This window comes from Lithobates pipiens, unplaced genomic scaffold (genome assembly GCF_037356315.1).
Source record: "Lithobates pipiens isolate NorthernLeopardFrog02 unplaced genomic scaffold, aLitPip1_a1.2 Scaffold_16, whole genome shotgun sequence".
Taxonomy (NCBI): domain Eukaryota; kingdom Metazoa; phylum Chordata; class Amphibia; order Anura; family Ranidae; genus Lithobates; species Lithobates pipiens.
The window spans coordinates 87,088,833-87,103,423 of NW_027507748.1; the positions used below are offsets into that span (position 1 = coordinate 87,088,833).

Sequence of the window (14,591 nt, forward strand, 5' to 3'; positions counted from 1 at the left end):
TGTTGTCAAAGGGGTAGGTAAGTTATAGAGTTTGGAATAGAACTGTTTAAATTGATTTGCTATGTTGTTCGAGGTTTCTATTTTGTTTCCTAAAGGATCCAAAATAGAATGGATGGTCAAATTAGCCTGCTTGTTTTGAAGGGCTCTAGCTAGTAGTTTGCCCAATTTGTTCCCCAATTCATAGTACATTTTTTGTGTCAGGGTGTATTTACATCTGGTTGATTTCCCCAATTCATGTAACTTATATCTTTATGCAAAATGTGGACAGTTTTTACTGTTTGAATGCAGTAACTGATAAATATTTAAATTAAACATTATTGATTTGTCCACAAAGTAAAGTATCCCTTCGTAAACTGACCACTTAAGTGGTGTTTTAAGAAATGTATGTCAGTGTCTGCCAGGCTGTGTGCTAGTTTTGGAGTATTACAAGAATATTACACCAATAAATGACTAAAGATGTCTGGACTGACCTTGCAATTATGTGACCTATAAAAATGTATTCAGTCAGCAACCTTGTGCATTTATATGGTGAAATGTAATATCCTTATGATTTACAGTAGGGGATGCAATATTCCCTATTTGTATATTATTATGGCCATTAGATGCATGCAGTGTATGTTTCTAGTGTACATATATGAACTTGGCATAAACTCAATCACTAAAATCTCATAGAAGCTTTTTTAAAGTTAAAGTGTTATTAAAGGCATTTTTTTAAATTTAAATAATAAACATCAAAATAGTAGTAAAGGTCCTGTGAGCTACCAAATCAATGATCCCCTATCTTATAATAGTGTGATGACAGCTGCTAGAACTAATCACTAACGTGTGAGAATCACAGATAAGTAAATAAATCATGTGCTGCACTATCCCCTTAATGATCTGCTGAACCTGCAGCAAAAAAACTAAAAAAACTAAATTGTTAACTAAAGTGATGTGCTTATAAATTCAATCCCAAGAATAAAAAAATATGTATAATCGACTGTTGTCATCATACAGCTTACAACATCATACGCGTGAATATACACACATTTCATAAAATATAAATATCGATACAAAAGTGATCCATAAAGTGCTCAGATGCCTATCGGTCCATGATACTCTGACCATCCAGGGTCAGTTTTTAGCATCCTTAAAGAGGGATTTCACTGTGAAAAAAAATATTAAAAGCCAGCAGCTACAAATACTGCAGCTGCTGACTTTTAATAAATGGACACTCACCTGTCCCAGGATCCAGCGATGTCGGCAGCCGAGGCCGATCGATCGCTCGGCTCTCGGCTGCTGCCGCTGCCATTCTAGGTGAGGGAATCAGGAAGTGAAGCGCTGCGGCTTCACTTCCCGGTTCCCTACTACGCATGCACGAGTCGCGCAGCACAATAGGAATTGTCCGCGCTGTCTCTGGGACCCGTGTGTGTCCCAGCAGACAGTGCGCAGGGACAGGAAGAGGCATAGACTCCCGTGGGAGTCTATGCCCGGAAGTCGGTGCAAATACCTGTCTTAGACAGGTATCTGCACCCCCCCCCAAAAGGTGTCAATTGTGACACCGGAGGGGGGGAGGGTTCCGATAAGCGGAAGTTTCACTTTAGGGTGGAACCCCGCTTTAATACAAAGATAATAAAAGTGACTTTATAGGTGACTATGAATATAGCGACCGCAAGGTTCCCCACCTCAAGAAGGCACATGTACAGGCCCGTCTGAAGTTTGTCAATGAACTTCTAAATGATTCAGAGAAGGATTGGGAGAAAGTAATGTGGTCAGTAATGTGGTCAGATAAGACCAAAATCTAGCTTTTTGGCATTAACTCAACTCACCATGTTTAGAGGAAGAAAATTCCAACTATGAACACCATGTCTACAGTCAAGCATGAATGTGGAAACATTATGCTTTGGGGCTGTTTCTCTGCTAAGGGTACAGACCGACTTTGCCACCTTGAGGAGCCAATGGCTGGGGCCATGTATTGTAAAATTTTGGATGAGAACCTTCTTCCCTCAGACAGAACACTGAACATTGGTTGTGGATGGGTCTTGCAGCATGACAATGACCCAAAACATACCACCAATGCAACAAAGGAGTGGCTCAAGAAGAAGCACATTAAGGCCAGGGAGGGGCCTAACCAGTTTCCTGGTTCCTAGAAGATTTATAGAGGGAGCTGAAACGTAGAGTTTCCAAGCGACAGCCAATAAACCTTAAGGATTTAGAGAAAATATGTAAAGAGTGGACCAAAATCCCTCCTGAGATGTGTGCAAACCTGGTAACCAATTACAAGAAATGTCTTATCTCTGTGCTTGCCAACAAGGGTTTCTCTACCAAGTACTAAGTCATGTTTTGCTTGGGGATCAAATACTTATTTTACTCACTGAATTACAACTCAATTTGTAACATTTGTGTCATGTGTTTTTTTTTTCTGGATTTTTGGTTGATATTCTGTCTCTATCATTTAAACTACACCTATGATACAACATTGTAGATCCTTCATTTCTTTGTAAGTGGGCACACTTACAAAATCTGCAGCGGACCAAATAATTATTTTTCCCACTGTACTTCTACTTGAAATATGATTTTTGTATTACCTTTAAAAATGTAAAGTTTACTATGGCAACTTCTACTTGACAAATCACACAGAGACCTGCAGATCTACGATAATTCTGCTGCAGGATATGTAAAATTTTCCATAGAAAAGGAGAATAAAGTGCTTGACAAAAAAAGCAAAACAAGGAGTTGTTGCCTTACTTTGCCTTGCAATAATGGCACTTGTAATATCTAAATGAGCATTAAAATGACTAAAAGCTGAATAAACTGGAAACAGCAGCGACTAATTTGACAGAAATTTGCTATTTATACTTACATTACAGGCCTACTAATTGAAGCGCTGACATTAGGAAGGAGCGGGAGTCTATTTTAGACAATATGCTGAATAAGACACAACTTATATTGATCACATATATCAAATTTACTGCGTTAATGCAGGATGCATTCTAATGGCCACTAAGGCCAAGCAGACTCTTTCTGCATTATTCCTTTTCCAAATGAGGATGGAGATTCAATGAATTTTCATTTGTTTCTGGCCATTTTTATTTTTTATTTTATGCAAATTATAAGGCTCAGTTTGCTAAGAAATAAACAGAACAGGATGAATAAAGGTAAGCATAATGTTTTTATAAGGGTGTTCAATTTCCATAAGGTCATTAGGATTATCTATTCCTCTATCAGCCTTTTGTAAAGGGGCATTAAATGTAGAGCTCAATTTGCTTTAGGACTTGTTCACACCAGACTGTGTTCCAGCTCAGGATAATCTCCTTCTTCTGAAAAAAATCTATATTAATTAATGGACCTTTTTTCACATCTGATGCATTTCACTAATAGGCATTAGGAGAATTGTGCCTCCAGTATCTTGGCCTGTGGACTTTCGTTTTACCACCTAGGGAAACCAAAAGGAGTTTCACAACATGCCTAAAACAGAGCTGAAACGCATGTAAAAATGTCTGAACCTTGATGGCATACAATGTGACCACAGCCTGTAAACAAATTTAAACTCCAACTGGATGACATTTGTGTGTGAGTGTATTTATTACTATATCTATTTATTTCATTTTAATATATATTTAATACTATAATTAACCTCCCTGGCGGTATGATTATTTCAGATTTTAGGTGCTCAAAGCGGTACCATTATTTTGTATTTTTGTATGGTACGATTATTTTTTATTTTATTATTTATTCTTAGAAATAATTCACTTAAATTCATCCAAACAAGAGTCTAATAGACATCCCGGGTATGATAAAATTTTAAATATGAAATCATAAATTATAATATAATATATATATATAAAATAAATAACTTTATAATATAATAAATAACAAATAATAATATAATAATACAAAAAATTATTCAATAATGTAATCAAATCAAAAACACTGAAATGTGCTGAGTTGCAGAATTGTCGCTGTCATTACTTTTAGTGTTTGATGATGAATTTCCCCACAAATTACTATCGCTCAATTCTGAGAGTGATTCTAATTTATTATCGCTGTTTTCTAGCTGGTCTATAACCACTTTTGTTATAAATGGACATTTTTTGGTTGCTATGAACAATCTCCAGTTTTCTGGAATAAAGAACAGTATTTATAATATAAAACTGTATGCAGGACACTGGAGAAACCACTAGGGACAAAGGGGATGTGTAATTATGTGATACAGTACTGTAATCTGTAAAATTACAGTATACTGTATCTATACTGTGTTTTCTACTTTTTGAATTTGGCGCCGAACTCCGTCCCCGTGCATCGCAACGCTCACAGGGAACGGAGCTCTGCGCTGTCACAGATCGAGCGAGACACGGCAGCTCGCTGATCACATTGGGGAGACATCGCTGGATCCAGGGGACAAGGTAAGTAACCCTTACATGGATCCAGCAATGCAATCCTGAGTCTGGCTCGGGAATACCGCTTATGGTAATTAAATCTTATGACTACTAACTTTTCAGTTTTGTAAAAAAAAAAAAAAACCTTCAGGATAAAGCTGTCCATAAGCATTTGTGGGCATTTGGATGTGCAAATGCAAACTGATTCCCCTCAAGCTTTTATCTCTGTCAGGGCTGGGCTCAGCCCTTCCTTCTCAAAGCTGGCCATTCAGTTATCGGCTAATTTCCAAATCCTTTCTCTCCACAGTGACTCACATGTTGATGATATCCTGCTCATCAGTTCCTGAACCCTGGCTATGTTTTGACTGTGTTTACTCTGTTTACCTTTTTATTATTATTATTATTATTATTATTATTATTATTATTAATAAACAAGTGTGATTTAACTGTAGTTCTAAGGCCTCTTTCACACTGACGTCCCGTTCAGGCCTGCCTGTCAGTTTTTCAGGCGGACCTGAACGGGTGCTCCATAGAGCTCTATGGAGCGTCGGATGTCAGTGGTGACATGTCCGCTGACATCCGACCCGCTCCGATCCAAAAAAGTGTAACGGAGGAAAAAGCTATTTTTCCATCCGTCTGCGGATCGGATCGGGTGACGACGGGCACTGCGGTCCGTCGTCATCCGATCTCCCATAGGGGAGAGCGGCGCTGTGACAGGTCCGTCCCTGCGCAGTGTGCAGAGACGGAGCTGTCATCTCCCTGCTCAGCGGGGATCGGCGGAGTGATCCCCGCTGAGCAAACGGATATCCACGGGGCGGATCAGAACTGATCCGCCCCGTGTGAAAGGACCCTTAGTCTGATTCATGGTTTCTGACAATCCCCTTCAGCTAATTCATAATACGCTCACACAAGAGACCATTTATGCTCATGTCAATGGCACCTCAGCACCATCTTGTCAGGGGGGAACACCATCAATATGGGGAATAGCAATCGGACAGCTCAGTAAGTCTTACCTGATTGCTATTCCCCAACATTAAGTCTCAGTAGTGTCTGTAGGTAGCTGAAAGACAATAGATCATCAAATATCCAGGCAAAAAATGGCCAAAGACTCATACTACATGTACAAGAAAGTGTAAATAGGAAAGGACGTTGAATCCAGATTTGGTTTTGGTTCTCACGGTGAGATAAGTTATTACAAAAGTGTAAAATCACTCAGGCTATGAAGCTCTCTAGCATGAAGGGGACTTGGTAGCAATAGAGTAGCATAGGGAAAAAACAATAGTGTCATACAACAATTACAGGAGTAAAGGGGTATTTACTTCAAAGTCCAAAGGTAACAAGACAATATGTCAGAGGCTTTAACGTCCCTTCTCCATCAGGGTTTTAAGTGCTGGTTTGAACAACGTAATGGAATCACATGGGTAAATGAAAGGTGATACAACTTGAGAGTTGGCTTCTTTAATTCTTTCCTCCAAAAGTCTTTCAAACCTGGCTATAGGCACCTTTGAATAATTAAACATTTTAATAACTAAACATTTTTAATATCTGCCTAATGGGAAAATACATATTAAATGCATCTTAAATAACTGATGAAATGCATTTTTTCCTAACCTGCACATAGCCAGCTACTCCCACTGCAATAACCTCCTAAAATCAGATAATCCTGAAACATCTCAGTTTTGCTGACAGTCAGACTCTGCTGAGGAGTCATCGTGTCCAGGTACACTGTCATGTTTCTGTTAAATGCCCTCTAATCTCAGATATAGGCTCCTGAGCATATACTCAAGGCAAAGAACAGATAATAAAGGCAGACCACTCATTCCAAAATTGCTTGTGCTCTTCCTGCTGTGTGCTTTGTCATTTTTTCCTATCAAGTACCTGCTATTCATGGGCAGGCCAAAAAAAACTGTAAAGCCCTTGTGTAGCCATTGATAAGAATCTATAATATTAAGCTTTCATATGATAATGGAAAATGATGCCCCTCTTTGAAAAATTGCTGACTGGTAATGAAATTCCTAATCAGATTGCTGTTGCTAAGAAGCGGGAGGCGGAAAACCAAGAGATGCAGGAGACGAGCGTCCCTTCAACAAATTTACTAAGGCTGACAAGATGACAAAAAATAGGAAAACGTACTGAACATAAATTTCCAGCCTGGCTTGCAAGCTGTTTTCCTTTGAAAGGCAGAAGAGGAAGGAATGTTGCAGTTTAATAAAAAAAAGTGCAGCACCTGAGTCGTTTTTATTAAGGGTTTTTCTCTTCAACCATAATGCTGCTCGTATTTCCCTCGCAGAATTCTTTGGAAAACAAGCATTGCCTTTTCAGCAGAGATCAATATTGTGTGTGAAGACATGGAGGGAGATGATTAGGAGCCTTCATATTTACTGTCTCAGAATTTTGTAGTGGCTTCACGACAAGGGCACTTGAGGTGACAACAGATACATAGAAGACACAGCCCTAATTTAAACAAAAAAAAATGTCTCTTTACCCCTAAGGGTACCCACTGGAACTCAACTTGATTTTATTTTTATTTTTTTTGATCAATCTTTTAAAATTGAACTTCAAATAAGTACTGCACAACGATGAAATAAATAAGGGAGCTGTTTCAGTTGTAAAGGGATTTTTATTTCTGCCCAGCTTGGTGGATGGAACCACTTCCAGTTAGAAAATGCAGTGGTGCCCTCTCAACCCTGTACCTGTTGATTAAAGAGCAGCCACAGACTGTTGAGGGGTGTAATGTCCTCTTGCCAGCATGTGAAGCACACCAGATTGTCTTCCAGTCCTCACCATGTCTATCCGAGTCTGAGTGCTTTTGTATCGGGGATTGCAAGAGCAAACCCCCCATGCAGCATGTCCAGAGGGGCTAAGTTAGGATAGGATATTGTATATAATATTGTTTACATAATCAAGGAACCCCTTTTTTCATTTTATGATAGAATGAGGCTGTCTGAATTTTAGGGCTTATATCCAAATAACGATTTATATTTTTATTTTATATGGTATATGTGACTTTATTTTCACTTAAAGATCCCTTTTTTTGTTTCTTTGAATTGCATGACTTCAAACTGGGATCAACTGGCATCAATCACGATCTACCAGTCGACCACATGCAAGTGACTGATAGGTCATGATCTCTTCCCTGCCTAGCCTGTTACTGGAAACTGTGTAGGAAAGCATTGAGCTGCTGGGAACCTGCCAAAAGCTGACAAGGCATTCCCTGCCCCCACAGAATCCTATGCAGCACATACGTCTACTGCTCTACCTACTACTGACCTCTGTGTACTGTCCTAACTACTACTGACCTCTGTACACTGACCTACCTACAGTATCATTGAGCTCTGTACACGGACCTACCTACCACTTGCACTGTCTAGAACAGAGCAGTAAACCAGGCCTGCAACTAATCAAGCATGTCAGCTGACCAATTACTCTCCAGACATAAAAAAATTGTGCATGAAAGAGAATGCCAAGTTTCTGGCTGGAGCTAACTTTTAAATGTAGGTTACATTTATATTTTTACAGTGACATTAATTTTATTATATTTTACAAGTTTTTTCCATGCCGTCCCTGTCCTTAGTTTTCATTGGGTGACCACCTTCCTACACCAATGCTACCCAAAATTCTTCCTCGCATACGGGGACAACTAAACAAAAGTAGCCATATGTTTCACCAAACACGCTAACTTTTCTCCAACGGAAGTAATCAGAGATCCCCAAGGCTGCTACAGCTTAGTTGCAGGCACTGTAGAGGGATAGATCTACACCTTTATATCTTACTACACCCCAAACAAGGGCCAAGCAAAGTTCTTTAAACCTCTAATAAGCTCCCAACGATAACACTTCAAGGGCACGTTAATTATTGGAGGTGACTCCAATGTGGCCTTCGACCTCTCCCTAGACAAAATGGCTAAAGGGACATCCAGATCCAAGCGCCCCTCTAAACAGAGTGCCTGATTTATTGTTACAGGTTGTCTTCTTACCTATGAATAAGTGATAATCGAAGGCCATGTAGGCCGTTGAAAAAAACTGTTTGCATATGTTTATGTTATTCTTTCAAAAACTCAATAAACATATTGAAAGATAAAAAAAATAAAAAATCAAAGACTGTAACACACAAAAGCACTTGTAAATTGCTTCTGTACCCAGCCACAAGCAAAGACTTGCAAACAAAAAGGAACCCTTATCATGGGTCGTATTTACCCCATTAACCTTATTATGGGTTGTATTTGAAGCCATTAACAACCATTAACAGGCTAACAACTGTTAACAGCCCAATGGGCTTTGGGCTCAATTGATTCTTTGTTGTTAACAGCTTCAAAATGAACCCCCTGGGGGTAAATACAGCCCATAATAAGATGCATGCACACCATTGTTATGAATATGTTTTTAGAGATACGATATGGATCAGATCAGATGGCCTAATGGATATGTTTTTAGCACTTTATGAATAAAGAATATATATGTTAAGGACATCTGTGTGGTCCATTTGGTACTCTAATAAGCCCCTGCAAACCGTGCAACCAATTGATGGTTTCCTTTTGCTTGCATGAGAAAATATCAGAAAATGAAATATGGAATGCAGTTAAAAGATCTCATACAGTGGACCCATATGTAATTCAGTCCAAGAGAAAACAGTCACAAACTACTAAATGTTTCTGGTTGTAAAGTATGTATACATGCTAGCAATTACAAAGCAACCAGACACAATGCAAAATGTAAGCCTAATCAGTAAAATCCCATAACTAGCTTTAACATGTTAAAGCTGAGTTCGACCCTAAAGTGGAACTTCCACTCATTGGATTCCCCCCCTCCGGTGCCACAATTGGCACCTTGCAGGGTGGAGGGGGGTGCAGATAGATACCTGTATAATCCAGGTATCTTCACCCACTTCTGGGAATAGCTAGCCACAGCTAGCTGCAGATGCCCCCCCCCCCCCCCCATTGTGATCTGGGAAACACACAGTTCCCAGAACACAACGGGGACCAGTAAAGACGCGCAGCGTGACTCGCGCATGCGTAGTAGGGAACCGGGCAGTAAAGCCACAATGCTTCACTTCCCGATTCCCTGACCGAGGATGGCAGCGGGGCAGCCGAAAGACGAGTGATTGCTCGTCATCTACTGCCGACATCGCGGGCACCCTGGACAGTTAAGTGTCCATTTATTAAAAGTTAGCAGCTGCAGTATTTGTAGCTGCTGACTTTTAATTATTTTTTTTTTTAAGGTGGAGCTCTGCTTTAATGCGATTTAAAAAGTAATTTTCTAATATTGTTTAAAACCTGCAGTTTTCATTAAAAGCATCTTCTGTGATCCTGTGATTATTACAGTCACATGGGCTTTTTAGTGGGGACTACAGCCGCTTCAGTACATATTACACAGGCATGGTTCACATGGTTCACTGTTGTCACCATCAGAAAACCTGCTCTGAAAAAATGTCATGCAGTTATTATGCATGTGTAGAGGAAATGGCTGCAAATAAGCTGCAAGAGATTCAACAAAAGATAAAAAAAGTGTGAAAGTCAGTATTTTATTTTGGACAATTCAATGGAGATGGTGCTATGGAACTCTGTACAACCAATCAGCAAAATACTATGCAGTGCAATGGGATAGAGTAATCAGCTTATCTCCAGTAATAAAGGTTTCAATAGGCTGCAGACCTTTTTTTCAGCTATTCTAAATGTCGTGCACAAATCTTTCTATTCAAATGTGCCATTTCTGCTGCTTAGCTACAAATATTTCATCAACTTCTATGGAGATTTAAATCTCAGCAAGCGACCATAGAATAAGTCTAATATGAAGCTGCAGATAGGTCATATTTATATAAAATGTGAAGAAATAAAAAAAGAAATCATGAAATACAACAGGAGTATAATAGTTTTCTATACAGTGGGGGAAATAATTATTTGGTCCCCTGCAGATTTTGTAAGTTTGCCCGCTTACAAAGAAATGAAGGGTCTATTATTTTTATCATAAGTGTATTTTAAATTATATCAACCAAAAATCCAGAAAAAAACACGATACAAATGTTATAAATTGAGTTGCCGTTCAGTGAGTAAAATAAGTATTTGATCCCCAAGCAAAACATGACTTGGTGGAGAAACCCTTGTTGGCAAGCACAGAGGTAAGACATTATTTGCAGTTGGTTACCAGGTTTGCACACATCTCAGGAGGGATTTTGGTCCTACTCGTCTCTTAATTATTAACCTCTTGACGACCGCTCCACATACTATATACTGTGGGGCGGACAAAGGAAGATAGAGATCATGTGTTTCTGCTAAGCAGGAACACTGATCTCTGTCTTCCCACAGTTAAAGCATTCCCCACATAGTTAGCAAGCACACCCTAGGGATTTAACCCTTTGATCGCCCCTGATGTTAAACGCTTCCCTGCCAGTGTCATTAGTAGTGACAGTGCATATTTTTAGGCACTAATCACTGTATTAGAGTCACCGGTCTCCAACAAAGCATCAAAAGTGTCATTTACGAAAGGCAAATCCACTTTGCATTGCAAGTGCACTTGAAAATGCAGTCGCTCTAAATCTAAGGGTCAGATCTGAAATGAGTGGAAGCTCTGCTGATTTTATCATCCAATCATGTGCAAGCTAAAATGCTGTTTTTTATTTTCCTTGCATGTCCCCCTCGGATCTACAGCGACTTTACTTCCAAGTGCACTTTCATATGTGTATTCCCTCCCATACCACAAGAATTTTGGACAAATAGGTAATGCTCATTTGTACTTACCTTTTTGCCATCCTTGTCTTAATGGGGAGATTTCCTTTCATTTAGAGACATTAGGATGTTATAGGAAGTCTCTACAAAGCGTGAGAAATATCCTCTTAGCCCTTGTACACACGGTCGGAGATTCCGACAACCAAACTAGTCGGATTTTGTCCGACTGATTTTGTCCGAAACTGTTGCATACACACGGTCGGACAAAGTTGTCAGAAAAATCCGACGTGATGACGTTATACGTTCAGGCTAGTAGCCAATAGCTTTGGTGTATGAATTTGATCTGAGCATGCGTGCAACTTTGTCAGATCGGAATTTGCTTTACACATGATTGGAGTATGTCCGATCGGAGCATTTTGTCTGAAAATTTTACCAACAAGTTGGAAAACTTGGTCCGTCGGATACTCCGATGGAAACAGTCCGATGTAGACCACACACAGTCGGAATATCCAACAAAACGGTCCAATCGGACACATTCCGTCGGAATCTCCAACCGTGTGTACAAGAGCTTAGGCAGCTGTCAACTGACCAAGTATTCCCATTGCAAGATTTCCCTTCTGCCTTTCTGTTGAGAACTCCAAATTTTGGATTGTCCCTCACTTTCAGTGCTGGTGACAGTGGTCATGAGGACAAATGGAACAAGTGACTCCACCCAGTGGGGTTCTAACACTTCCCAACGCTATCCAATACTGAAAAACACTTTAGGGGGTAATGCTGATTTGCTCCTATAGATGGAATCGGCAATTAAGGCTTTGAAAACTCTAGCTTTGAGCACTCACCTTAATTTGCTGCATTTTTAGTAATATGTAATTAAATGAAAAGCCCATTAGGGAGCGTGAGACTTCTTTAACAGCCATGGGCATCCCTGCATATAGATCTTTCTGAGAGTTTAAGTGCAGAGGATCTCCAATTTGTTCTTGGGGGAAACTTACAACTTATGCTGTATTTTTCTGCACTGCTAATGGAATATTTGCAAATAATTGGTTTTAAATCTAAATCAATAAAAATGGAATTTAGTGTCAGCAAGTTAAGTGTATTGATTGCCGATAAGAGTGCTTTGGAAAATATTGCAGTTCACGGCAGTTGTCTATCATGGGCAAAATGAAAATAGTTTATCATTATGCAGTCAATGGATTGATTTTATATAATATATACTTTCCAAGGCAAGCTTTCATTGTTGGTAATAGGCTAATTACTTCCATTAGCAAACACACATAATGCAACATGCGACTATTCTTACATTCTTTCAATTGCGTGCTTTCATGTCAAATGGAGATAATTATGCAGACTCGTTCGGGGGGGGGGGGGGTATTTTTATAGCATCACCTACTAAGCAGTCTGTCATTTTGTGTTAGTTGAACAGACATATTCTTGAAACAAGGTCAGCTATAAAATATACAATATTGAGATGATATTTAAACACTGCATACAATGGGGCGTGCAGACGTTGTGTAAAGCAGTCAGATTACAGCTGTTATATTCTAGCCTACACTAAGAAATGAGAACTGAGATCTGATTCGTTGCTATCTGCAACTCACCCACTTCCACTTTATCCTGCTTCTATCAGTCTTAATATTTATTGGCTGACAAATCTCTCACCAAGTTTGCAATCAGCCTTCACTGCATTTGTGAATTGGTTGCAACCATTTTAATTTTTAAAACCCTAGCTGCTTTTTTTTGTATCTTTCTTCTCAATTCCTGGTCACAGGCTTTGCTGAGCCATTGGCTCCTTCTGCTGTCATTCAAAGCCAGTGATAAGGGATCGGGGGGGGGGGGGGGGGGGCTGTGCTCTCTGTGTTTTTGAACACAGGCAGAACGGCTTGGGATCAAGTCTGTAGGGGTGCCACATTAGGATGCAGCTTTCTGAGGTGGCACATCGAGAAAAGGAGGGGCTAGGATCGGGGGGGGGGGGACCCAAAAAGAGATGCATTTTCCAGTTTAAATTACTTTAATTCACAGGGGCCAGTAGGAAGAACACCCAATTGTACAGCATTATGATTGGCTGCACAGTTCTAAATGCATCAGTAGCCTTCCTACAGGCTCCTGATTGTTAGTAAATGACCATGAGCTGTCAGTGATAGCTCAATCACAGTTCTTGGGATGCAGATTTAGCAGAACAAGACAGCAATGTAAATATGTCATGGCTGGGCGTTAAAATAAAACCGTAATTTAAAAAAAAATGGTGAATAGGCTGATTTCTTAATGCAGAAGAATTATACGCATGCTCAGCCGATCTATACCTGGAAGACGAATGAACATGTCAATTGCCGATGACTGAGCTCTGGAAAACTGCAGCACTGGAGTGGGTAAAAGTGTAAAGTTCCACTTTAAGGCCCGCCCGCCCTGAAGCCGCAAATATGCGTATTGCTGTTGTAAAGGGCTTAAAGTGAATCTACAGTATGCTTTGCCCATACATGGAAAAGGTAAAGGTCTGATTTAGTGTAGAGCACCCCAGGAGCTTATTCTTACTCTCCTTCCACTCCTCTGCTGCTCTATTCTGCCACCAGGAATTAAGGAAATCCCATTGTAAGCTACAGTATTAGTCTCTGGAATCAAGTCCTGATTGGCTCTGTGCTGTCACATGTTCCACCATACCTTGAAAGTACTGGGAATTTCCTTTGGCTCTCAGGGCTGAATGGAAGGGGTGAATGAAGTAAAGGTAAGTGGAAATAACTGGTAAACCTGAAATAGACTAGTGGTTTACATAAGAACGATAGGGATGTTTGGATGTTTTTATTGCCTTTTCCGCTCACATGAAGAGATAAGGAAATTGCATTTTTGGTAAGGTCAGCGAGTATTTTCTTGATAAAAAACTAATTTAAGTAATGCTTAGAAATGCTGTAAGTAAATCAACACCCCCCAATAATGACTGGAAAATGTTCCCCAAACTTCTGAAATATTTTATGTTATGTTATATTGTTAATATTTTATGTTATGCAAATCAAAACAAATACTCAAATATAAGAAATATGGTTTATATCAGCTAAGGAGATATCACTGCAGACAGAAAATACAAATGTGTTTGCCTAAAACCCAAGGTAGAAAACCCCCGTTTTGTATCAGAACAAAAACTCCAAAATGACATTCTACATTGATAGCTCAACAAGATTCATTAGCACAATAAAATGTGCTAAAACACATTAAAAATAAATTAGACCTCCAAAAATGTGAAACTTGGAAAAAAAATTGGAGCGACGAGCTTCACGCCATATGCATTGAAATGAACTGTAATAAAAGCCTAATTGTGTTGTATTTAAATGAGTCTCACCATCTGTGTAGACTTCTTTTCGGAGATGTCCTTGTTGGTGTTTCTGTTTTTTGGCCGGGCGACTTTTCTGTATGACAGCAGTGCTCATGTTACTATCTGTAGACACGGGACTTGTGGGCCTCTGACAATGAGCTGGATGGAAATGTCTACGGCCTGAGAAAAGAGGAGGTGAGGTGGTAAACATACTATGCTTCCCTCTTTGTACAGCTTAAATAATTTTATTTTTCAAACTCTGAATAATAAA

The 14,591-nt window shown here is 39.5% G+C and overlaps 1 protein-coding gene across 4 annotated transcripts in view; it reads right to left on the reverse strand.

The window, feature by feature from the left end:
• ROBO1 (roundabout guidance receptor 1) overlaps positions 1–14,591 on the reverse strand; it is a 1,605,434-nt gene that overhangs the window by 12,987 nt on the left and 1,577,856 nt on the right. For all 4 annotated transcript variants that reach the window (XM_077480101.1, XM_077480100.1, XM_077480099.1 and 1 more), the window contains one exon: positions 14,348–14,500. In XM_077480101.1, coding sequence (XP_077336227.1) covers positions 14,348–14,500 — 153 coding nt within the window. The remainder of the gene's footprint in view (positions 1–14,347; positions 14,501–14,591) is intronic.